At 43.9% G+C, this 26,546-nt stretch overlaps 1 protein-coding gene across 1 annotated transcript; it reads right to left on the minus strand.

The window, feature by feature from the left end:
* Positions 1–25,969, minus strand: LOC139287472 (capping protein, Arp2/3 and myosin-I linker protein 3-like). The gene is made up of 40 exons (XM_070908511.1): positions 25,912–25,969; positions 22,635–22,729; positions 19,852–19,902; positions 19,697–19,756; positions 18,830–18,951; positions 18,600–18,694; positions 18,214–18,284; positions 18,016–18,089; positions 17,863–17,938; positions 17,689–17,777; positions 17,472–17,566; positions 16,399–16,485; positions 15,732–15,841; positions 15,536–15,613; positions 15,359–15,435; positions 14,795–14,899; positions 14,580–14,649; positions 13,406–13,487; positions 13,151–13,247; positions 12,882–12,936; positions 12,142–12,314; positions 11,963–12,031; positions 11,430–11,523; positions 10,312–10,410; positions 10,083–10,202; positions 9,876–9,989; positions 9,620–9,795; positions 9,374–9,461; positions 9,173–9,292; positions 6,641–6,707; positions 6,131–6,318; positions 5,705–5,784; positions 4,109–4,276; positions 3,384–3,582; positions 2,554–3,295; positions 2,356–2,456; positions 2,059–2,185; positions 1,186–1,257; positions 932–1,039; positions 1–619 (listed from the first exon to the last, which is right to left on the minus strand). The coding sequence occupies exons 1-40, from the start codon at positions 25,967–25,969 to the stop codon at positions 579–581; spliced, it is 4,593 nt and encodes a 1,530-aa protein (XP_070764612.1). The 3' UTR covers positions 1–578.
* Positions 25,970–26,546: the final 577 nt, after the last annotated feature.

Consider the following 26,546-nt stretch of genomic DNA (forward strand, 5'->3'; position numbering starts at 1 on the left):
TCATACATAATATTATTTTTTTTCTATAAAATATATTACCTTTCAGTTCCTGAAAGCAAAACTAGATATAAATCATCAAGTTTCATCTGATAAGAAGCAACTCATTTTCAAGTGTCAACTCAAGGCAATCAACTGGATCAGCAGTCAAAAATGCATTGCAGATTTAAGAAATCACATTCTAATAAATACGTTTTTTGTTTGTTTTTTTTCTGTCTAGCAAAGCCACAACGCTCGAACACTCAGCCCACCGTCCACCAACACAAAAGACAATGATCATTTGGGTTTTCTAACGTCGCAAATACTGTTAAAATACCGTAGCCACAAATAGGGTTGAACAGGTTTCCATGTGAGAGGAAAGCAAAGACAGAAACACAGTCGGGGTGAGGAGGGAGGGAAGTGACAGTGTTTCAACAGAACTGATGCTTTGTGATGTCTGTCATGTTGCGCTGTTTTCTCCTGTTTTCTCTCGGGCTCTCCCCTCCTCATATGTTTTTCTTTGTTTCCCTCATTGGGTGAAATGCTCCACAGTTGTCATGACAACACTTCGGCCGGACAGCGGCGGGCGAACTTCTCGGGCATCACAACAGCTCGCTGTGACCAGGGACTGAGTTGAGGCTGTCTGTAAAGTAGAGCAGGATGGGAGCCTGATCACTGACAGGGACTATTGTCAAAAAATAATTCAGATACTCACTGTGGTTGATCAACACTAGCATCAGCTACAGATACATGGACTGTCTCACAACATGTAGAAATATACAGAAAAGTATCAGCTGTATTATTGTTTTTTCTGCAATTACAGCAATTTAACGATCATATTTCACATTAGTAAAACATACTGTGTGTGACTCACACTCTGCAACATCTGCTACACACACACACACACACACACACACACACACACACACATAAATAAAAACAGAGAGACATGTACCAGACAAGTCCAGTGACTTATTTCTGTTTTGGGGTAGTCTAGGTTTTTTCACGGGGGGTTTGCGATTTGGGGGCTTCTCAAGGTTATTAGGGCTTTCCCTGTCAGTGCCTGAGTTCAGTGAGGACAAAAAAACACCAATTAACAGTTAGATACAGACGCGTTACACACAGATAAACGTATATACACAACATAAATACATCGTGTTAGGTGAATAATAACAGCGTGTACTGTGATGCAGAAAAGACTAATTGTACCTGCGTCACAGGACATGGCCTTCCTGTTTCTCTGTGGTTTCACTGGCGCCTGAGGTCTCGATCCTTCTTCACCTGAACGACGCGTGTAAAAGAAAAATTAGGGGAACAAAAGATGTTTACACGTTATGTGATGTGTAGTACAAACCTGTATTACAAATATATATTGTTTTATCAAAACACAAGAACCAGATTTCAGCTAAAAGTCAAAGTTCTCTGTTTTATGTTTTAATGTGCTTTATATGATGATTTAAAGGCTCTACTTTTAAGTGTTTTAGGAAGGGAAGGGCAGATTTTATTTGTAGACAAACGTACCACTTTCATGTCTGTTCAGAAAATATAAGACTACAGCCAGCAGCCGATTAGCTTAGCTTAGCACAAAGACTAGAAAGAGATGGAAGCTGCTAGCCTGGCTCCGTCTGAAAGTAACAAAATATCCTTACCAGCACCACTAAAGCTCACTAACATGATATATGTGGTTTGTTTAACTTAACAAATGACGCACAACAATTTGCACTTTTACCGGGTGTTACTTGGCTGGGAGCAGTGACTTTGTCGAGTCCCTGCCAGTTGCCCGGCAACTTCACAGTGACGACAACACTCACTGCGCTTGGCCAAGAAGTAGTCCAACATATAACCACTATGAAACCACGGCTTCCAGTCAATTATTGGCTGAGCAACAGTAAGCTACTTCCGATATACAGGGAAGAAATAATCAAAATCAAAATTAGTGTTTGAACAAATGACATTTACTGTGACATCAAAGTCAGGCAGGCGTCTGAAAAATGTTTCTCATAATGGGAAAGTGAACACAACTGAGCTATTTAAGCGATACTTATGTTAGCACCACTTGAAGTTGTTTGCAGGTAGAATCACCTTGACTTGCAGCTCTGTCTGGTAATCCATGCACAGGCTTGTTAACAGGAGGGGGCACCGGAGGAGGAGGTAAATTCCGCTCATTGGCTGATTCCTTTGGAAAAGTCACATACGAGGACGTCTTTGGCTGTTTTTCGGATCAGAACAGAAAACATGAACAAATCAAAAAGACAAATATTGCAACTGGGAAATTTTGCTCTATATTTTCAGTAACCATTGACGGACTTGTGAATACTGTAGATATAGTGTATATTTGTTTGTTTTTACATAAACAAATGGGACAAACAAGGCTAGCACCTTTTCTGGAATCGGAGGAGGTTGACCCTCCGAGTCTCTTCTTTTTTCTCTCTCTTTCTTGTCCATCTTTCCAGGATCCTTCTCCGGCTCTCCTTCCTCTTCTGTACCTATGAATTAAAATTAAGTGACTGTCACCGAGGTTTACCTAAAAGCTCCGTTCTAACCTGCAGCACATAAACGTGGATGGCAGCGACGTACCTGGTAGAGCGTCTGCGCTCTCGAGCCGATGTCTCTGCCTCAGTTTGGACAGGTTGGGTTTACTGCTCTGCGGCGGCGGATCGGGTTTAGATGCGCAGGGAGCAGCTCGACCTCCTCCTCCGCTGCTCCTCCATCCCTCCGTGAACCCCGCACCAGCGTCGGGACACGTCTGCCTGTCTGCCTGCGTGTCCTGCTGATGCCAGTCTGTGGCTGCTGCCTCGTTGCTTTTCAGGGGATCTGTCTCCTGCTTTGGCGAAGGCGTTCTATCCGACGGGTACGGAGGCAGCGGCCTTTGAGCCAAATGAAGCGCCTGCACTTGTCTCTCCGTCTTTCTGCTCGGGTGTCTGCTCTCAGTCCACTGATTGTCCACCTGTATGTCCGTCGGCCTGTTCTCCGACCACGACCTGTCTATCTGTCTGCCGCCCATCCACTGTCTTTCTATCTTTCTGTCAATCTGCCGCTGGGTGTGTCTGTCAACAGTCCACTGTCTGTCCAGGTGTCTGTCCGGGTGTCTGCTCTCAGTCCAGTACCTGTCTGTTTGTCTGTCGGTTGTCCTCGGCTCTCCAAAAGTTCTTTCTTGCAGCCTGTTATCAAACCGCTGTCTCTCTCCATGCTGATCGCCCTGTCTCGCTTCCATCCGAATCTTGTCCACTTGCTGCACCTCTGTGGGCCTCTGTTTGTCGTCCACCCAGTACATGTCTGTCTCCACTGGCTGCTCAAACACAGCGTCCATTTCAGGTTTCTGTCAAAACACAACAAGAAGAGGCCAAAGATAAAAATCACAAACTTCCAGCTGAATGAATGCATGTCGTGGGCCACACTGACTGTACCTCTCTGGGAGAATAAAACGGGTGTTTGCTTCCTCCCACGCCCGGGTGAGGGATGCCTGACACTGGTGGTGGACTCAAAATGAGAGTATTTTTCCCCTGGTGATCATTCATTCTCCCGTCAGCCCCCTCGCCGGGAGATCCAGCTCTGGCAGCGGACCTCGGAGGCTGAAGCAGTGTGTACACATTCTCTGTGGCGGTCCTAAAAAGTTGGTAGACACTGAAGACGTTAGCCTGCGCGAAGGAAGCCTGCTGACGTTTCCACAGATTCAAAATACTCAATTAAGACTAATATGTAACAAGCTTTGAGAACAGTGTAATTAGGGAGTATCACTTCTCTGGCAGAAACCAGCCATCTTGTGATCCTAATCTGTATTTGACATGCAGCGTGTTCATTTCTAATCACCCGGCTGAGAATCTGAGCCGCAGGCTGTCGTCTACATCTGTGCACACACGCTGGTATCAGCCTGCCTGCACTTTGGCAGCTATCAGCCATTTCTCGTATCAACAACGAAACGAGGGAGATTTAGAGTGATATTTGAGTATTTATGGAGTTCAGTGCTGCTGATTGAAGACCCAAGAAGAGATAACCAGCAGAAAATGTGAAGCTGCAGAGGAGAATATGGAGGGAGAAGTCCTTTGTGTCGTGGTGTGTTGTTATATAGTTCAGGGCCATACCTCTCTGAATGCACTCTGTGTGTGTGTTGTGGGTTTGTGCATACACGAACCCTGTGGGTGCCGTAGCAACGATGTGACACCCGTCTCCGTAGACCTCCGCCTCAGACTCCTGGTTGGACAAAGTTTGGTTGCGGTTTTTGCGGAAACCGAAGATGGCCAGCATGTTTCTCCTCTTCTTCCTCCTCAGCGAGTGAGCATTGTGCAGAGAGGAGAGCTGACTGAAAGAGGTGAGAGAGAGAGAGGCTGGGTGTCACACACACACACAGTCCAGTGCAGTCATCTCTGTCAGGGTGTCATTGAATTCATCACCGTCGGCTTTGCCTCTGGTACATCGGCGATGTGAGCGTTGCTAGGCTACGCAACGATTTATCTAAAGTGCACTTCTTTATATTATAAATGTGATCGTATTAAAAGCACTGACTTAACCTGGCGATGTGCAGTGTGGAGGGGAGCAACATTATTCTGATAAGCTGTGGCCGCCTACCTGAGCTCCGCCAAAATAAAGGCTTACCAAACTGCTGCATCTATATACTAAAAGGGTCACACTGTCTGCTCTGTTTCAGCTCATTCATTTCATTTGCGTGATTGCTGTAGGACCAAACATTCATTTCCAAAGCAGAATGATCTCAAATTCAACAAAATCAGCCTAACATCCTCCTTTGACCTGTGACAAAGTGAAAAAACACTTCTCCGGCCTTTCTGAATCTCAGACTCCTTTGATCAACAACATGCAGCCGACTCCTTGTTCCACTAATCATCAAAGAGAGGGGAAAAAAACATGTTTTTCTTGAGCGAAGATGACGGACAGCAGATTCAATTGCCTCTGAATGTACAGGCCCGCCAGCAGGATGTGCTAAACAAGCTGAACCTCGCCATGAGATTACTTCAAAGACAGACAGCACACGGGTCAGAGAAACACAACGCTCATGAAGTCTGAAAAAGAATAACTTGTTAGCCAAAATCCAATTAAACTAAAGCCCCAGTAAAGAAACCAGAGAGAGAATCATTGCTTTACAAAGGATCTTAAATACAATATTCGTATGCTTTTTTTTGACATGTTTAATAACTTTTTGTTAAATATCACACTTAAAGGAGCACGTTATTATTTCACATCTACATCAAGCCTGACATACTGGATGCTATTCATGACGTTAGTGAATGTGAGAGACATTTTATTCACAAGCTGTATTATTGGAAAAATCAAACTCAGAAGACAAAACGACGAGTAATCACATCTTCTTGTATTTACTGCAAAAGGAGGCTGTTACAGCAGCTACCTCTCTTGGACGTCCTTGAACAAGAAGGATTGTCAAAGCAGTTTTTCTGCTCACAGCTGCATCACCATGCTGCAATAACTTAAAGATAACGAAATGCTCACTGTGATGGATCACCTATCTCAAGCAGGTTTGAACACCCTAAATTGATTTTCAAAGCGTGGTGAAATAAATGGAAAAAATGAAAAGTAGGAACTCAGTCTAAAAACTTGCGGCATACTTTGAAAAAAAAGGCAGTAATTTAAAGCAAATGTGATTTGTAGTTAAAACATGTAAATCGAGGCGATGTTCTGTAAGAGGAGACCCGTAGATACAGTTTCACTAACCGAAGGCAAGAATTGTGAAAGCAGAAACAGCGAAAGAAACTCTTACCTGTCAGGGAGCACTCTTTTAGTATAGAAATCTGGGAGTCCATCATCCAGAGGGCTTATTCCTCCATTTTCACTGCAATGCTGTACACACACGCACACGCACACACACACACACACACACACACACACACACACACTCTTTTTAGAGAGGTCAGGGTGCGTTTCATTTGTAAATGTTCTGTATGCTATGAAACAAATGGATTACACTGGCTTCAGTGAGATGACATAATCCAATTGCAGCCATCCACTTTGTATGGATTACCTCTGACAAAGACAGGAGTCACTGCCAGCAGGCATGAGCATCAGGAGATGGGAGAATTATGCACGGATAGATAGATGGATGCAGATTGAGTACCGGTAATGTATACTGGAGTATTTAGTTCATGTTACTATGTATGAAAAGGTGCAGAGATCAAACCCGCCTCACCGTCTCAGCAGGGATGTGCCCTCCTTTGTGCCTCCGCGGAGGCCTCGGCCGAACCCGCGTCACATGATGGAGAGGCAGGCCCTGCGTAGGCAGCTCTGACAGGCCCTCCCAGGATGCTGAGCGGGATAGCGGCGAGGAGTACGACGGCACGGAGGGGGGCGGAGAGGAGCTGGAGTCGTCACACAGACCTGGTGGTAGTGTAGAGCGATGAAAGGATTATAGGGAGATGTGAAAGTGAGAAGGCAGTCGAGGAGACAAGACACGGAAATTACAGGGAGCCATCATTTATGCTTCAAAAACGTCAACTTTAGAACAATCGGTGACCGCTCCGATGTGATACACTGACTCAGACTTGGCTCAGGCCAGATTAAAACAGCCATTAACAGACTGCTCAGATGGAGACACGGGAGAGGGGGAAAAAAAGAGTCAACAGAAATCACTAATGGAGCCCTGAAAGAGACCAGACGGGGTCAGAGCGAGACAGGAAAGAGGATATACATCAGTACTCACTCAGCCTGGTGGAGACAGGTCGTATTCGTCTTGTTCTCGAGCTGCGCTTCTTAATGGCTATCGTATCCTGGGAGGAAAAAAACAAAAGAAAAAATGATATTGAGATGCTGAGGGGTAGAATTACTGTAAGGCACGCAAGCAGAGACGAGTAAACATGTCAAGTAGCACAAATGATACGAAACCTGCTTTAGGCCAGTCACCGCCTTTGTCAAAAACATGTTAATCTAAGTGCTGCACACATTTCATATGTTAAAACAGACAATACAAGATTACAAGCACACACTGGGACGCACTAGTCAATGTCAATAGTCAATAAATAGTAAAATAGTACCGTCACAAACATCAAAAGCTAAAAGCAGATAATTTAAGACCAACAAAAGCGCTGATTCAGAGCTGATTAAATCCCTGGATCAAAAACACTGTTGTTAATTAAATAGAGGGCAGCAGGGAGGAAACACTTTCCCTAAAAATGGTGTGGAGATTGGATGAAAATGATTTAAAACTGTTGAGTCAAGGGAAGGCTTTGTGAAGAGTGGTCGCACTGCTGATTGTTTGAAAGAGGGTGGAAACACTTTCCAGTGACACTGGAAGGCATAATACCTGCACAGCAAGTTGTTGGTTTCATGAGTGCTCCGAAATGTTCAGCGTTACAAACCAAAATGCTTTAAATTCCTGGCAGGTAAAAGGAGACATCAAGGCTAGCCGTGTGCGGAGGGGTAATGACTGAACCGACTGCGATGAACAGGGCCCCGGGCTTATGGCAGATTCTTGAGATAATGTCAGTTTTACCTGCTTTCTTGTAAATATTGAGCTGCTCTTTTAGTGTGTCAACGGAGATTTGCAATTATTATTTTTCAGGTTCACTCAGCTTTCCTACATCCCAGCCATAGTGGAAGCATTCAGCTAAGATTTGGTTTAAGGTTCACTTTTCTCATTTTAAAGGGGGCAGTTTGAGGATATAGAATAGTTGAGTTTATTTTTGTAGATAACTGCGGAAGAGAAGGCTGTACTTTTATAAGAAAAGGGAGAAGCAGCAAAGGAAACTGAAAACTAATTTCAAATGAAAGAGTGTTTAAAACCAGAGTAAAAACTACAAAAGGGCAGGAATTAAGAATTCAAATAATTGCCCTGTGATCAAAAGATATGAACTTATCTGGAGTTTTGGACAGAAAGTCCAAATTATAAAATGAAGTCTGGAGTATGACCCAAGACATGAGAGGAGCTGAACAAGGTATTATTAAGTAATAAAGAAGAGGTTTAGAAGAGCAGAGGAAATTAAAGTCTGCGGTCTAACTCAGGTATAATGACAGAGAGAAGCTCAGAAAACTGGTCTACATAGTACAGTATGGGCGCACAGAGTACAGGACTACCCAAATCAGTGTATACCAACTTCACTTATATCGTCACTTTTAGGCCAGTAGGTATCATGCATCAAGATGACTTCATTTGTTCAAGGTATTTCAACACTGTACTTTAATCAAGCCAATCAGAGAAAAGCTTTAAAGGCCAAAACACGATTGAATTGACAACATCAATCCAAGTATTGTTGAAACGTCTCCACATGAGGAATGAGGGCTTTTTTTTTAAATTCTGACCTTTTGTGTTCCTGTCAAGAAAGTCAGTGTAATGTTTCAAATGCCAGAACCCAGAGGGAAATCCATCAATTGCTCAAAGTTTTGCCAAAACTGAACCTGATCTCAAGTTTATTTGTATGGCAAACATTGGACGAAAGTGACCCTAACAGACGTCTAATATCACGATTATACTACAGAATACAAAGCTTTAAAAACTACTCGACTGTCCACGTCAGACAGAAATAGATAGAATCAGGCCTGGAGACAAACGGAGGAACATTGGAACAATAAATGGTAAAGTCACACTAAATAGAGAAATTCAAAATGTATACAAAGGGGTCCTCAGGGACAAAGCAAATGCTGGAGGTAGTGTGGTAAAAAAAAAAAAAAGTGGCTGACCATTTTAATATTTTTTGGGCTGGTTCTTTCATTTGTTTTTATTTTGGCAAGAGATTGCTGAAGAGATTATATTCTAACTGGGCAAAATCCTTTTCAATCCCTTTAAAAGACTTTTGGCTTTTTGGAGAGCCATCACACAGAGATGGCTGCAGGAAAAAAACTACAACAAAAGACGACTGGACTGCAACTGTCAGTGAAATAAACCGTATTTCAAGACTATGACATAAACAATTTGTAAAATACCGAAAAAATGACTATAATGACTAAGTATATATATAAATATATATATTTACATATGTGACTGTTCTTCCTGTATACGTATTGCACTGATCATGTCAACCTACTGATTTAACTTGAAAATATTAATAAAAATAAAGTGGCATTACAGAAACAAGGTAATCACAACATTTAGAAAATAGGTAATGACAATGAAGTAAGAAAACACACATTAAAAGGAATATATAGTTAAATATATAAATAAATAAAAATCCGTCCCACCTGAGACACAGAAGGACAAATGGAAAGATGGCTACCAGCCCCATATAACATTCATACTCACTATGCTGGTGCTGAGCTCCTCATCTGTGATGTCCAGGGAGTCTCTGTGTCTGTTAAACCTCCAGCCTGTCCCATCTTCACATGTCCCCTCCCAGCGTTTCAGATGAGACACCTGCCGAGTCTGAGACGGACAGTCCCATTGACTCCCACTCAGCCACTTCATCATATATGATACATTTTACAATAAGTGCTTTGTATCTACCAGGGTCTTATGGGTGGCGTAGAGCTCCTGCAGGATTTGGTCCACGATGGAGTTGGTGAGATAGGAAACCACCGACAGCTTCACCTCTCTGCCGGAGATTGGGTTAGAGGAAAAGGGAGGGACAGACGGGAAGAGGTTTGGTAAAAGTCAGAGGGAATCAATAACCTGCTTATCAGATTCAGACTTATTGCTTCCACCCTTTACTGCCGCTCTCTCTCTTTTCCTTTTCCACCATCTCTCTCTTACTCTAAGGCTCGGTGGATGTCCTGCGCCGCTCTTTCCATCAGAGCTGTCCGGATGGCAGAGCGGGGGATGGACACGCGCTCTGAGACGGACGAGAGCGGAGGACTCAACCTCTCCGCCGCAGAAGCAGATAGAGGGCAGAGCTCGCGACAGAGAGACACCATTGAGTCGACGATCACCTGCAACGGATCGCCAGCGGTCAATAACTCAGTCATCGGCGACGGATCGTGGTGTGAAAAGAGGCTGCGGCCGGATCTACCTGGAGCTCCTTGTCTGCGGCTTTGGCGAGTTCACCAGCCAGAGAGTCCAGTCTCTGCCGCACCGGCCCGTCCACAGACAGCACATGAGCCAGCTCACACAGCGACGGGTACAGCTTGGAGCACCAGGGAGAAAAAACAACCTGGATTCACATTTGTTTGTGTGACAGCAATACAAATACTACGCTCATGCATTTCACATCACTCACAGCGCGGGAGTTCCTGGCCTCTTTTAGCACTTGTTTAGCAGCTTGAATCTCCTCCATCTCTCCGACACCTCGCAACACACACACCTGCTGCTGGACACGCACACAGAGGCGCTCCATCACCTTGGAAACAGACAGGTGGTGGGGGGGGGTGGGGGGGGGGGGTGTTACAAGCGCAAATACATAAAACACACACAGAGGTGAGCAGCGCACACACACAGGCGAGGGCTACCTGTTCGGCGGTGCTCGTGACCAGGCCCTGGTGCAGCCGCAGAGCCTGCCGCTGAGAGAAGCGCTGGGTCTGGTTGTTCCTCACCAGAGCGCGCTGGATCTGTGCGGCAGAGAGGCGGGAGAGATTCATGAATATAAACTGACCACCAAAGACACCAGGAGGGCAGACAGAAAAGACAAATGTGAGAGAGAGTGTTGCAGAGGAAACAAAGTGCGATGAAGCAGAGTGAAAGGATACAGAGAAGAAGCTGCTGTGTTGTTTTATATTTTACATTTCTGGGCCCTTACGAGCATCTTACGAACCATTAAAACCTCCCACTTGTCGGAGAGCAGCCTGAGGGATCTACAAATCAGATTTTTCTGTGATGTTTTAATAGTTTCTGTTCATCTACTTTTATCCTGACCACTGATTAATTAACAATTAACAAAAAAGAAACAAATTAATGTATCACAATTAGTGATTTAGACCAAAACTGGCCATGTGTTGTGTATCCACCAGGTGATTTAAATCTGCCAACCTCTTCTCACCATGTAAGGCTGCCTCCATCCAGACAGCGATAATTACAGTAATGACTGCAGCATTTTGATGGAGGAAGGTGTAGGCGACTGGGATCTATTTGCGGCAGCATCAAAGTAAAGAATCTTTACCTAAAGCCTAACATATTTCTCTCCTCTGGCAGAAATGCTACTTTATTGATGTTTTCAGTTTCTTCTTCTTTCTGTTTATATATTGTGCGAATGTTGTAAGTAACTTCTGCCTCCAGCCGCAGCTAAATTGATTCTTAAACTTACTTCCACGCTGTAACATTAATCTGTTCACTTAGCTTCCTTTTCATATGAAGTATAAACCCTTCTAGCTATTGGGGTATCTAGCCTTTGACTAACTAACTAGATACACAACTCATAGAGCCTCAGATTTATCTTTTTGGATACAGCCTTTCTGCCTGAAACGTCTGCTCATCTCTGATCCAAAACGCTTGATGAATTTATGGGTCAAATGCAAATAGTAGACGTAAAACTTCTGAAGGTGTGAGACAACATGATAAAGACGTTCTGCTGCTTTCATCAAATCTCACAGATTTTTTTTAATCTGTTGAATGAAAGTTTTCCGAGTCCAACCTTGGTCAGCGCCTGCTCTGTCCTCTCAGGGGCGCTGCGGTACGCCTGGCTGATGTCGCTTAGGGGCAGAGGCATGTACTGCAAGGTGAAGTTACTGAGAGAGGAAAAGAGCAGAAGAGGGAGGAAGACCAGAGGAAGGGTCGAGTTATTGAAGGAGACAGTAACGGACGAAAGAGAGAAAATAAAGTGGGTTACAGATTCAGGGGTTAGTTAAGGTTAATATCCCCATTGGACAGAGCTCATCCCAAAAATATCCCTCCTATGCCACGCAACGAGTGAGTAATACTTTGATCTTTGCAACCATGTCATCCTTAGCCTAAAGGAAAGTCTGGACCATTTAAGATAGCAAAGTGGAAAGCAACAATTTGCTCGGCTCACGTTGCAAATTTCAACGTGTTTAAATGCTCTAAAATAGAAGGTACATCTATCACGCTGTCTTCAAATCAATAATATATAAGGTATCCTCTTATTTATTGACTAAATTCTAGCGTGCATGTACGGGCTACATGTTGACGGTGTTTTAATTCTCTTACTGTTCAAGTGCTCGGGCCACATCTAGAAATCCTGCTGCGGAGGTGTTGTTGCGATCCCATGTCACACTCCTGCAGGGCAAAGCCATGAGTTACACTGGATACATACTCCATACAGAGCACAAGTTCTACTGCAAAAAAACAAAAGGAACATCCTCTCTCTAAATGTTTTTTTCCTTCACCTGAGCGTGGTGTTGATTTGCAGGGCTTTGCTCAGCATCTTGGCTCCGATGTCATCCATGTTATTTCCACTCAGGTCCACTTTTCTCAGGCAGGTGTTGCTGCCCAGGGCGTTGACCAACACGGTGCCTCGAGAGCGCAGGCGCGAGTCGGGCAGGGACAGAGACTGCAGGGCCTGGAGAGGCAGAGGGGGGAACACAGATGGAGGAGGCATGTGTGTTAAAGTGAGTGTGTGTGTGTGTGTGTGTGTGTTGAGGGGAATATTTAGGAATAAATAAAGATGAGAAAAAAACAGAGAAACTAGTGGAAAAAGAAGAGGGGACTGTGGAGCCGCGAGGATAAAGAGCAGTGGTGAAATTTACTGCAGAGTGATGTGACTTTACATGCTGTATGTATGAATTATTTACAATATGTGTGTGTAATGATATAGACACCGTGCCCACAAGGGTAAGCCACAAACAGTAATAATTAATGATACAGTGTCACACGTCTACAGAGAAACATAATGCAAAAATGATGTTTGTTGTTATTTGATGCTACGTTCATTTTTTTTTTTTTTAAAGAAACAAATGTTAAAAAGTCTTAACTGTACCTTGTGACAAAAAAAGTTTATTATCGTTATTATTTATCGTTAGTGATGTTATTATATATATTCCCTTCAAAATGAATGTCAAACCCAGTGCCAGCAAACTGTTACATTTGCATCGTACAGTATGTTTTTATGAGTGCGGCTCTCACTCACACAATCCTCTTCCTGAATGAGTTGAACCAGCTTCTGCAGGACTTCATCCAGAACCCTGCAGACACAAACACAGGGATGAGGGCTGGATGAGCTGGCGCGAGTCATTTCCTGCTGCCAGCGAGCCGTCCGCCCGAGGAGCGGAAGTAAAACCACAAACGCGTATATTCAAGCTGCCATATGTCGTGCACCCGAACACACACATATACACACACACACACACACACACACAAACAATTGCAGCAAAGCGTGACATAGAGCACCAGCAGCACCTGTTTTTGATGTTGAAGTTCTTGCCCAGATTAAGGTGTTTGAGGGAAGGATGTCTGGAGAGGGCCGGCAGCACTGTGAGCAAGTCTGCATCGAGACCTGTCAACACACACACACACACACACACACACACACACACACACACACATACATAGAGCTCAACATGGCTTGATTCATTAACAGCCCACTCAAACATCGCCTGCCTGAAGACAGAAAGTCAAGGTCACAGAGGGATGTGTTGAAGCGTGCCACCGTACCGTTGTCTGAGATATCCAGAGTGGCGATAGAGGAGACTCTGGGGAAGAGTTCCTGGATTACAGCAGCTCCTGCAGACCTCAGCTGGGGGGAGAGAGAGCGAGAGAGAGAGAAGGGAAAACCAACATATGCACAGGCATGAATACGCGTCGTTTAAGGTTCAGTCTTTGGGGAATTGTTCTATTTTTCCACAGTGAGGCAGATATATGTTTGCCTTTTTTATGTCTCTGCTGGCCATCTGAAGGTTAGTTGAACGGTGAGCTCTGCCTCGCTTGTGATCTGCAGCAGCTCTTCTCAGTGCTAGGGAAAACATCCTCTACTACCTCTTAGATTAGCATTTATTTGCTTAAACAAGTAAATATGTCCATATCCTAATAACCTGGACTAGCTGTTTCCATCCCATCATCACAGCTGTGGGTGCACATAAACAGGAACTGATTTTGATATCATTGAATCAACTTCAATTCTGTCCTCAACTAACTAAGTATATTTACTGAAGTACTGCACAAGTACAAGTGCAATTTTAAAAAGTATAACACAGTGCCCATTAATCTGCATAATCAGTACTTTAATCATACTTTACTTTGCTGATAATACTTGTGTACTTGTACTCCTGTGCTTTTACATTTTGAATACAGTAGTTTTATTTTAGTATTTTTACATTGGGGTATTGACAATTTTACTGAAGTAAATGATCAGAATGCTTCCCATCAGTGAGTTAAGCTAGGCTAATATGGGCTCATTAATAAATAGTCTGTAGTTGTAAATCACACTGTAAACCTGTGAAAACAACTCAACTACAACTACAGCTGTAACAGCAGGGCCAAAAGATATACTTGTGATGACCATGTCTGATTATTTGTGACATATTTTTTGCTGCTTTGAGTAACTTCACAACTACAAATCTTTTCTACACATTCACAAACCTGAATTTGTCGAGTTATTTTTCCCCACAGGTTTACAATGGGTGATTTCACAAGCTCACAATCTCATCGACTCTTATTTGATCATTAGTCAGGAGACCTTAAGGAGAGTTTCTCCTGAATTCAGGAGATTCAGGAAAAACTCCACGCGGAGATATATTTTTAAAAAAACACTCTGGATGAGGAGAAAATACCGAACTATCCCTTTATCTTGATCTCAGAATCTTTTGCAGATGTAGAGATGAACTCTTACTTCACAGCCACTGATGTCCAGATGAAGGTCATTGATATGAGGATTGGAGGTTAGCCCTGTTAGGAGAGCTCTGCGGGGACAGGAAGTACAGAAGTGAGTGACAGAGAAGAGACAACGTGGGGCTGCTCCACTCAACAGAGGATAACCATATGCTTCAAATCTGCCTTAACAGTGGAGGAGTTTGGATAAAGAGTAAAAGGCGATGAGGCAAGTACCTCAGAACATCAGGGGGCAGCTTCATAGAGGCCAGGCTGACATAAGTGAGGCTGAAGGCCGAGCTGAAGAACTGGCGGAACAGCGGCAGCGTGTCCTTCACTTTCCTATTGGATAAAAAAAAAAAAACACAAGAGGTGAAAGACAGGAGACGTAGAAGTGAGGAGATAACAGAGAGAGCAGGATGGGACAAGACTGGCCGCACAGAAGAGAGATGGAGTCCCATTGTTGACATGCTGGGTAAATATGAGCACGAAGCACTGACACAGAGTCAGAAACAGAGTGAATGTCGCTTTGGTGTATAAGGAGGGAGGGAGGGAGCGGGGTCAAATGATAGATAGCTCTGCTTAAATATTCATGAGTCTTATCTATGCAGACAGCGGCGAGAGTTCGGGCTCTTAAACGGCAGTAGACACACCCACAGAGAGGGAGCACAATGTTCCAGTGATTCCCACAAAGCTCATTTCTGATTTCCCATTAAACAAGAGATGGAGATAATGAAGAAAGAGGGAGAGAGAGGGAGGGAGAGCCTTTATTGTTCAGGTAATCTTTAACATGTGACTAACCTGTGGGAGAAGGAATTTTTGGAAAGATTCAGAAAGGAAAGATCAGCGCAACACCCCCTCAGAAGAGCCCCAAATAGCTGCATGAGACACAGGGTGGAGACAGTTAATATGGGCTGAGCATTGTCAAGCATTTCTTTTTTAACGCTGCACATAAACACTCGATCGTTGAATACTTACTGAGTCCACGGAGCAATCTGTGCCTGACAGATCCAAATGGACCAGGCAGTTGGGCTGAGACAAGAAGAGATACAAGTTCTGGGAAGAGAAAGCCACAAAAGACAAGAAAAGAGAGAGACGTCATATTAAGGTGGAAAATCGCATATAAATGGAGCAGCGTGTGTTTTTGTTTCCAGATGGGTTGTGCTGTTCTGACCGAGGCATCCTCCCCCGAGAGGACGCCGGGGTTCTTGCTCAGGTCCAGGTGCAGGAGCGAGTTAGAGTACTCATCGCTGGAGCACAGAGCCTGAGAGAGAGACACCACTCCTGGGAGAGAGAGAGAGAGAGAGAGAGAGAGAGAGAGAGACGGATAAAAGGAAAAAGAGAGAGACAGGAGGAGGAGGAGGAGGGGGGAAGTTGTACAATATTATAAGACAGAGAACACTCTCAAAAACATTTTGCATCCGTACATTATTCATACACGTCTGCAGCAGCAGGTATCAGTGGATGTAATGGGTATCTGCCTGCTTCAATGTAATATTTAAATTCTCCACTGGGTACTTGGTAACAGGAGGCATGCTGCCTGCGGGCAGCACGAGACAACATAAGTCAATATGGAGTCGTTGCAGGGCTGAACATCAAACAAAGCTCTCCAGGAGAGAGAATTATCTGGGGTTTTGGAGGTTTTATACTCCCTAACCTAAATCTAACCCAAAACTCTGAGAGCTGTTCAATCAGCTGCAGCTTTATAAAAGCTTGTGGGTGTTATTTACTTTTTTCCACCTGATTTTGGAGATTCTGTCTTGCATTGAAGGAAATCCTTCAAACTGTGGTCACACTTTATTTGGCATTACTGAAGAAAAGAGAGAGGCACGAGCCCAAACCTTTGGAGGTGAGCGAGGTCTTGGAGAGGTTGAGGAGACGAAGCCCCTTGCTGAGGCGACACACCTGCTGGATTAAGTTGGACACACCTGCAGCATGCACACAAGAGGTGTAAAAATGGAATAACAGAATGACAGATATTAGATACCTTATTACCAAAAGGTTGTGATTTGTATGATCTTTTTCATTCTCCTCCTCACTCTAGACATTTCATTTCCTGTTTTGTTGCAACCTTTACTTCCACAGTAAACACTTATCTCAGAGATGCATGGGCTCCCGGGTTAAATGCTGCGGTACCAGGTGGGATTTGAAATGAGGGACTATTTAGATCACAGCAGTGGATCATAAACTGTAGATACAAATGAATACAGTTTAAAATGATCCATTGGTGCGACTGTTACAGAACTTAACTGAATGATGGATGGTGTAAAGTAGCTTAAGGGTCGCTTTGTTTTTGTCCTGTCTTATGCGATTATTGATTTTAAGTATTCAGATGTTTTTTTAGGGTGCTTAAGAAGGAGATGAAACCAGATCTGTTCTTGGCCACCAACGGGCAGGAACATGTGGGGCGAAAATCATTATAGTCCGGGACTGGAAATCATCTAGTTCTCCATGTTTTAAAACATGTAAAGAACCTTTTCATCACTGAAATAGAACAGCTTCGCTGTTTAGGGCCAATTCTTCACTAGTTTGAGAAATCTTTTTCAGTGTATTAATCTTTCATCCATTTAATGGATTTATCTTTTAATGGGGCAGTCTACCCTCCCTGTTATTTTTTCTTTAACGTTTTTCCACGTGATTTGTGAGATAGGAAAACTGAAAAAATGATTTACACCAAGAAGGTACCAGAAGCCCTGAATGCTGCCTGTCACTCCTTATGTATTATGTTTCATTCAATAGACTTTATTCAGGTAAGATTCAGACAGATAAGAGGCAGTAAAAGCAGGATCTTTCTTTGGGTACTTTACCACACGAACACACATGTGAAGTTCTTTTGTTGAACCTGAACCTCAAGTTGGAAGCAGCTACAGAGAGACATGATGCTGAATTAGATGACATTGATGCTTCATTGTACCTTGGTTGTCCAGTGAGTTATGGGCTAGGTTGAGCGAGTGGATGACAGAAGCAGGGTTCTCTGAAAGAGCGGCTGACATCTTCTGTGGAAAGTCTCTGTAAAGCGGGTCCATAGTTTCACACAGAAAGAAAAAACACATGTTGTAAATGCAGACAAGCTTTTAAAGGGGCAGTGTAGTGATTTTGGTAAACGAGGTGCTTGAGGTATCGAAACTCACGATTTTAACCCTGCGTTCTCCAGAGTGATCTCCTCCAGGCTGGAGGATTTGCTGACCGTGTGCAGGACCTGCTCTGTGACCTCTGACCCCTTAAGGAAACAGGAAGCATTTCAACTAAAGCCTCTTTTAATAACTCAACAGAAACAAAGCAAACCTGAGAGAATTTATACTTACTATGCGCAGGTCTTTGCAGTACAGTTTAGTGAACCAGGTGTTGTACGCCATCGATGCGACAATCACCGCCAAATCCCTGGAAGAGACAAAGCTGAGGTGAATGAGGTAACCTATTTTGGAGGTAATAATGTTTGACCGCTCTCCGTCCCTCACCTGCTCTCCAGGTGGCTGAAGTCCAGCAGGTTAAACTCTCGGTTGTCCTGGGAGTGATAGATGGTGTCCACATCCTAGGAGCAACATTACCCATGAGCCTGTTTGCTGCAGTACATGACCCCCTCATTTTGTGCACAGTGCTGTACGTAACACTCAAAAGCACTCACAGCGACACAGGCACAGTCCCACAGCTCTTACCCACTGCACTTCCTCCTTGCAGCTGATGCCATTATAGTCGCACAGAGCGGAGTACGTCTCCGAGAAGCCTCCTGAGAGAGGCAGGCGGGAGGGAAAAAAACAAGAGAGAGAGAGAGAGAGAGAAAAAAAAATGAATGAGTTGATGCGAACAGCTGCTTCCTTAACGTCTGTGACAGGATTTGCACACAGAAACATTTGTCCAAATTATCAATCTTTTATTTGTGTGACAAAACACTTTAAAAAGAACATCTGGGAGACCATTTGTGAAGCGTGTGAGCCGACTTCCTCCCCAGTCTGACAATTTGTGTGCCTGTGCCCCTATGTATGTGTGTATGTGTGTATGCATGCGTGCAAATTCCCATGTTTGATGATAATGTGTCTTTTACCGCAGGCCCTCTGGGTTTCCACCGAAGTCTCTGAGCTGGGTGAATACTTCCTGCTGCCCTCAGAAAGGTCACTGTCTGAATGACAGATGGACGGGCTGCAGAGTAAAAAGAAGGAATCATCTATCTTTTGACAATCGCGTAAGTAAAAGGTCATTCTTCTTTAAACTTTCTGATTAGAAAGATATGTGACTTATTCAGATTTTTTTTTCTTGTGAGGAAGGGACACTTACGCAAAAATGGAGTTGTTGAATATTCGAGACAGAGCAAAATTAATATGGCTGACCACATGATTGAGGTGTTCGCGTGACTCAAACCTCAGGGAGTAGCTGGACTTGTCAGTGTCGATAATGACCTGCACAGAAAATGGAGCTGGTTGGCCCAAAATGGTTGGAGCGGGGAGGGGGGTTGAATCTTATAACATCATTATCACTTTTTGAAAAAGCAAGACCCTCCCTGCATTACTATTGATATTATTATATATATATATATATTATTATATATATATATTATATATATATTTTTTTTTTTCATTTGGAGCCTCCCCCTAATATCTCCAAATATAATACTGAGTTTATTATTTCACCATTAAAAACAAAAAGAGTAAAACAAGTAACAATGTAAGATAAAAATAAAAAGATAAAATTTAAATTTGTAATAATAATTTTCAAGACAGCCACTAATGCGTACATTGTAAGTGGAATTAAAGATTTACTACATACTACAAATTATGAATATTCCAGCAACTCTCTATTTATGGATAAAGCGATACTAAATAAAAAGCTAAACATGTAAATGTTTATAAATGCTAAACAGAGGGGGTTAAAATAGAGATTAATAAAGCGTTAGATTAATGACTACTTTTTTAAGAAGTAGAAGGTTGAAATATAAAAATTAGGGCAAGTAAAAATTAAAAGACCTTTCCATGCTCTCCCATAAAGTCAGACTACCCTCCCTTCAGCAAAAAGACAAAAATACCACAATACAAAATCAACCATTTTCCTACAGTCCCTAAGCAGTTTATCTTGCTGATTCCTTTAAGAACAAAGTGACGTAACCACTCGATTGTACATCTGTACAGAATGAATGTTAAAACTCACCTGGTGCTCAGGGTGGGAATTCAAGGCTCGAATCTCCAAGAAATTGAATGTGGTTTCTACCTGTTGTCACAGACAAAGCACAGATTTCAGCAGGCATTGTGAAAAAAAGGCTTCATACTGTACAGTAACCGGAGACACAGAGCGGTAAGAAGTACCTTAGCGGGAATCTTTGGCGCCAGGAAATAGAGACGCCATGTTGTGAGGACCTAAAAAAAGCGAGTACAGCAAATTGAGTCAAGATTACGGAAAAGTTCACTGCACAGTCACACTCCCCATGGGGAGAAAATAGTCCCAGGAGTTTCCATGGTAATGACAAGAAGGAAATAAGGAGCCCTTTCTATATTCATGTACTGAGCTGGCTAAAAGCCCTCAGTGTCAGGGCCACGTTGTCTAACGTTAATAGATTAACATAGATACAGGCGGAGAAATGACGGCATGTTGCAACGTTTTAATCACATTCTCACAAACCCGGGACATAATGTCATTAGCTTTACATTACGTCTGCTGTGGGCAAACATCAAAGTGGCTCATATATTTAATTTGAGACATACAGTGTGGCTTTGGGCTCAACAGGCAATCATTTCTGGTCAGCATCTCCCCCAGATCGTTAATATCCAAAGAACCGCCCATTTTCAGAAGCAAATTGTGTTTTTCTCCATATCTCAAGCTGTGGGATCTGTTCCAGTGCCAGAGATGTCGGTCATGCTGGGTCAGGATGCCAAATTAGCATTTTTGCTGCACTACCTCCGCTAATTTGCCGTCTGCACTCTAAAGTGCGTGGGATCATTTTTAGTGCAATGCAAAGTTGATGGGGGCTTGAACGTGACTGGCAATTTGAGAGCGGGCCGAGAGCTTACTCGTGCATCTCCATCTGAACGAGCACATGCAGCATTTCTGCACACACTTATTCTCGGCATGGAAGCATTTGTGTCGTGCAGCTGTTGGATAAATCTGATTCTGCCCCTGATTTGAGTTCACAAGCGGCAAGTCCTCTTTCTTATTTTGGCAAACACACCCTAAAAAAAGTCAGTGTCTCTCTCCATCAAGGCAAACAAAGAGTAGTGATTCTTTGGCATTTGGCTGCTCTCCACCAGCCCCTGAGTACTGCCCTCTGCTCTTTCTCTTCTCCTCTTCTGCTCCGTCGCTCCCAATCATTTACTCCATTCTCTCTGATGGCCCTGCTAAAACACTCCCTCAGGACAAAGCACCCTGCTTTCATGTGTCTCTCCCCGATGAAAAGCAGTAATTAAATTACAGCTCTCCCACTCCACTGTTGTGTTTTTTGGAGAGGGGAGCTTGACACAGGCCTGTCAGAACCACACACTGACAGCCTCTAACACCCACTCAGCAAGTGAGGTGTCTGAGATTTAGCCACTCAAAATGTGCATGTGAGATGGAGAGAAAGACAGAGAGAGAGAGAGAGAGAGAGAGAGAAAGAGAGGGGGAGTGGGAGGGAGAGAGGAGGATCTGAAGGAGTTGATTAAAAAGACCGGATTGTATCACATTACAGTGATGAGTCGGGGTTACGGGGGGTAGTTAAGAGAGAGCGTACGAGTAAACAGGAGTAAATCATGCTGATGCAGCAGGAGAGAGAGAGACTTATCCAAGTATTCCACATGAAAGAGAGACCCCCCCCCCCAAACACACACACACATCATGCTTATTGTGGCGTATAATTATGCAGGGGAGCTGCAACAGGACAGGTATTCTAATCTTCTCTTGTTTGACACTTTGGGTGAGGCGTCTGTAAGAAAGCACCATGACAAATTCACGTGACCTGCAGTGACAGAGCAAAACCACCGATCACCGAGAAGCTCGGACTCAACGCGTCTACGTTCGGCCAGCCCAGTGCGTTTGATCAAACTCCAATCTATTTTTCCATCTTCTGTGCGCGCCCAGCAGGAGCGAGAACTCTTGCTTTCCAGTTCAGCTTTTAAGAGGAAGCAGTAAATGAGACGTGGCTTGGAAAGAGATTATTGGAAAGATGTTTTCTGGTAGACAGACACATCAAAGTGTCTGAATATCAAAGGCCGAACATGCAGAAACTCTCCTAAGAGCCACGCGAGGAATCATTAAAGCATCCATTGAGTGGAAGTGCTGCTCTGCCAGGCGAAGCTCGCTCGGCTGGGGATGAAAGCCCATTGGCTCATCGGGGGATTGCAGGAGGGACAACAGGAGTCGCTGGTCTTTTAAACAGTATAAAAACTACACTGACTTCACTGCAGTCGGACAGGGAATTGTATAAGATCTTGCTTATACAGACGTGTGGTTTAGCTGCTGCACTTAAAGGAGCAGACGATCAATAAAACCTGCTCTGCACTGTGTATACGCTATGTTACCCGAGTGGACACGCTCCAGCATGTAGTGTGCTTTCATGCACATACACAAGTCCATTCTGCAAAGACAGGCATTTTTCCAGGGTCCAGTCTAAGTTCTGGTCCATAGTGCTGATTTGCCCCAGATTTGATCCAGATAGCTGGCTGAGCTTCACTCGTTCTAATAGAGATTTCATATCTCTGCCCCATATTCTCTGATGAAAGCACCCCAGAATCAAAGGCTGCGAGCTGCTCGACCCCCTACTGCCTCCACAGTGGGGCTCGCTGACGCCGAGGAGTCCACAGCCGCTACCACAGATACTGTCCATCCAGTATTCTTCCTGCCAAGCTGCCGACAGCAGTCACAGAACAGGGGCAGCAGTTACAACACAGTCAGTAAGTGAAGATGTTTGCTCCCACTGTTAAATCATGGCAAGGCTGTCACAGGTCCATTAACACTGCAGTGGAGGTTAACATCAAAGATACTGTACATACGTGATGCATGCATCAGACCGCTTATGTTGCAGGATTTGAGGTGTTCTTCTACATCAGCAGCCCAGCGTTGTTGTAGCACAGAGGGCCATTAAAAGCAGCCCAGCCCTCAGCGAACAGACTGTACTTACCAGTATTCTGTCCTCCGTTTTGCCATTTTTGGTGTCAAGCTTTACGCCATGAACAAACTTGATGGATGATCTATCAATAATCTTCCTGATGCTTTCTGAGGACGAAAACCACAACATATAGACATATAATGTTAGAATAAATACGCACAAACACGGCACTCATTCTCTCTGTTTCAGTCTTTTAAAGCACCAAATGAGCATTTTTGCACATTTAATAGCATTTAATTAAAACACAGTACTGCTGGGCATCTTTCAAAGCATGCTGTCATGTTTTATATATTTTTTTTCCTATATTCCAGATAGACCCTAGTGTCAGTAAACTTGCAGAGACAGACAACTTGAGAGAGCTAATTTATCACAGTGAAAATGATGCATTTTCTGCATTTATTTTTGTCACATTAATGTGGCAAGTGCAGTGAGTCTAGATTGATTTGAGAAGTCTATACTGCCATTACCATACAATAATAACATTAGTTAGACAAAAATATAATATAGATGTGATGTTTACTGCAGATTACCCATCTCCTGTCTCTGCAATTTGATTTTCATATTGTATCAGAATTGCCTTCCAGGTAAAAACACATTTAAAAACCACTTTGGGGGACAGTTGATACACATATTTCAAAGTGGGGCAGTCCAGTGTTCTAGGGTTTAAGGTACTGACTACGAACTGAAATGTCTTGAGACCGGTCAGGGATCAGGGATCTTTTTGCAGAAAATTTCTCATTTCTCTAACGCCTTGTTTCTTGTCATCTTACTACAGTCAAATGCTCCAAGAAATACTTTAAATCATCCAAAACACCAGTACGATCATTTAAGATAAGATCACAACGCAAATCAAATAAGTCCAAATCAAACTGCACTAAACCATCCTGACCTTTGCGTGGACAGGCCTGTACTCGTGTCTTCATGTCTTCATCTAATAACTGAGGGATATTGTCATTTGAACAGACCTGTCGTGGCATTTCAGATGATAAAATAATCCAATGAACTCTGGTCTGTATGCATCCCGAGGATTACACATAAATTGCAAACCTCTTAAATGCGAAATGATACAATCTGCGTGTCATACTGAAGCAAAATCCCCCCCTGTACAATTTCCCCCCAGGGATCAATAAAATATTTCTGAAAAAGACTGACTGGGTTTTATGTTGTGCTTCAAAACGCAATGGCATTTAGTGGGGAGTCGCCTGGATTAATCAACTTGGAGATATAACAGTAATTCTCTTCTGTGTTGCTCAGCGAGTTCGGCACACTGCTATCACCAAGGTACTTTATCGTGTGGTATCATCAGAAATGGTTCGCAATACGCTTCAGTGTAATTTTTCTTCCTCACAGGAGCAACATGACACATACAAGCATCAGTGTCCATGATTCACAGAGAACTGTTCCCGTCAAGCAGCATCACCGTCAGTGCTGTGACCCCTGACATGTATACAGTACATAACCTGGCTGCCGCGCCAGAGGAGGCGTCTTACTCACAGGGCGGGAGCACATGCCACCGACACATCATCGCAGAAACATACAGTTGCTGGCAGGAATCACATGATTCAGCCTCTCCATTACAGCGCTGCAGACTGACAACTTCATGAGCAAATCGATGCCAAAGCCGGGACAGTGGAGTTACAGACACAACGGAGAGTAAAGTGAAGCAGGCGCACATAAGTAGTTAACTATATTGACTCAAATACAACACTTGTACTTCACTTGAATAACTCTTTCTGTTTTATGACACTTTGTACTTTCTACTCCACCAAATTTCAGAGAGAAATATTGTACTTTTTACTCCACTATATCTGTCGGTCAGTTACTTTGCAGAGGAAGATTTTACATACAAAACACATGATCAGTAAATAAAACATGATGGCAGTGTTTGAAGTAGGCTAGTTAGTTAGGCTGCCTACATATTAATGCATCTGTGTTAATAATCCAATGATATAGTATTATGACACTCGTACTGTGCTACAACATTTGTCATTTTTTGACACAGCTGACAACGCTTTTGACTTTTACTGTGAAGTATTTTTATATTGTAGTATTGCTACTTTTACCTAAGTAAAGGGTATGAATACTTCTTCCACTACTGTTCAAATGTACATTGCGGCAGTATCCAAGTGTTAGAAAGATTGGGCAAACTTTAACAGAAATGTTTTTCCAAAAACAGATTTGCTGTATGAGGATCAGTGAATACAGCATCTGTGAGAGGCAGAGACGAAACGCTGATTAAAACACTTAACAATAATCTTAGCCCACCCAGAGAAGAGATCAGGACTGAAGTCTCATTCAGGTGACCTTGTGCGGGCCTGCAGGCCACCAGGGCCACGGTGGCCCCCGGTGCTCCACCTGTCAGTCAGTGCTGGCAGGGCGGGAGGAGGCGGTGCAGGCGCGCGGCAGGTGACTGAATGAAGAGGCAGGGATTCCACTGGATTAATCATCACAGTGCGCCTAATAGAGCCATTAGGAGTAATTAACACAGCAGCAGAGTCCCGATACCCTGAGCATGAGTGGAGTGTGTGTCTGTGTGTGCGCGCGTGCGTTGCGCTCGCGCACGACATTCAATCCAAGGCTGTTCTGTGACTTTGACATGTGTAAGCTGTTGCTGTTTGAGAAAAAAAGAGGAATAAATATTTGTGCATTCTGTCGCGCTGTTGGGTTTGACTGGCTCGTGCATTTTTGTTGGCAAGAAACGGTGAACATCTGCCTCTATCAGTGCCCCTCTCTTCACTTTCGCACGCACTCGCACGCGCGCGCAATCACTATAGCGCTGTGGCTGGTCGGGCTGCAGAAAAACAAAGATAAAATACTCAAGGGTTCAGGTTTAGAGAGGGGGGACAAAATCTTCCTCTGAAATAGGTGTGTTAGTAAAAAACGTGCCGGGAACAAAACGCTATCAGACCCACGAGTAGGCTACACACCATTATTTCTACAACGCCCCTTTTCCTCCCTGGCCTAAGGCTGGGGGGGTTTATTACCTGATCCTCCTCGAGGGGCAGATTTAAAGCAAGGTATATTTCCCTGCACTGTAAATAATTCATCTGCACATTCACTCATTCACATGCACTGAGAGAGGAGAGAGCCGCCCCGGAAAGCTCCAGGACAAAATGTAAAGGTGTAGCTCATGACCATCATCCAATGCGTCTGTTCGGTCGCAGCCTCCGCCAGGCGCGCGGAGGAAAAGCATCCCGAGCCTGAACGCAGACACGGCGGGGTGACAGCGGCTATAACCCGCAACAAGACACACACGGAGCGAAATAACCAAGCGGCAGCCTTTACCCACCTGTGATATCCTTGCTCACACTTACGAAACCAGAGGCAGTGATCTCTTTAGAAGCCATGTCTGTTCCTCTCTCCTATCGCCACCCCTCCTCCTCCTCCTCCTCCTCCTCTCCTCCACCTCCTCCCCACTGGCTCTCCCCTCTCTCTCTCTCAGAAATGGACAAAAAGGATGGTCTCTCTCCCAGGCATTCCAGCAGAGCATCAGATGTGAGTGCCCGACGCGCTTCCTGGAAGAAAGCCTGTGGATGTCGGGAGGCTGGATGTGGGGAGGTGGAGGGAGGGGCAGAGAGGTGGGGGGAGGGATGATGAGGAGGAGAGGGCGGGGATCACTCAGGGATAATGAGGCAGCTGTAGTTACCTGTAAAAGCACAGAGCACACACAAGTTAGAAATTCATAGGAAATACACCGTAGTTTGGTTGGAAAAAGTTCACCAAACTAGACTGATGCTATTTTACTAATGTAACACAATTTTTTAAAGATTCTCCTTCATAACATTATGATGAGTGATTTCTAGCAGCAATTCTTTGTTGTTGTCTTTCTTTGCTTTTGTTGTTCTACATTAAAAAAAAAAAGTTAATCAAGACCAAGAGTCAGCAGCCATGCTAGCTGTAAGGCTGTACTTCTGATGTAGCTCA

The sequence above is a fragment of the Enoplosus armatus genome, chromosome 7, assembly GCF_043641665.1.
Source record: "Enoplosus armatus isolate fEnoArm2 chromosome 7, fEnoArm2.hap1, whole genome shotgun sequence".
NCBI classification, from domain to species: Eukaryota; Metazoa; Chordata; class Actinopteri; order Centrarchiformes; family Enoplosidae; genus Enoplosus; species Enoplosus armatus.

Bases quoted from the DNA above. Each gene is read 5' to 3' on its own strand.
- LOC139287472 (XM_070908511.1), bottom strand. From the start codon at position 25,969: ATGGCTTCTAAAGAGATCACTGCCTCTGGTTTCGTAAGTGTGAGCAAG. The intron at 18,952-19,696 runs GTGAGTTTTAAC...TTTTCTGTGCAG, and splicing joins ATTCCCACCCTGAGCACCAG to GTCATTATCGACACTGACAA. The intron at 9,990-10,082 runs GTGAGTGATGTG...TGGTGCTCCAAG, and splicing joins AGGCCAGGAACTCCCGCGCT to CTGTACCCGTCGCTGTGTGA.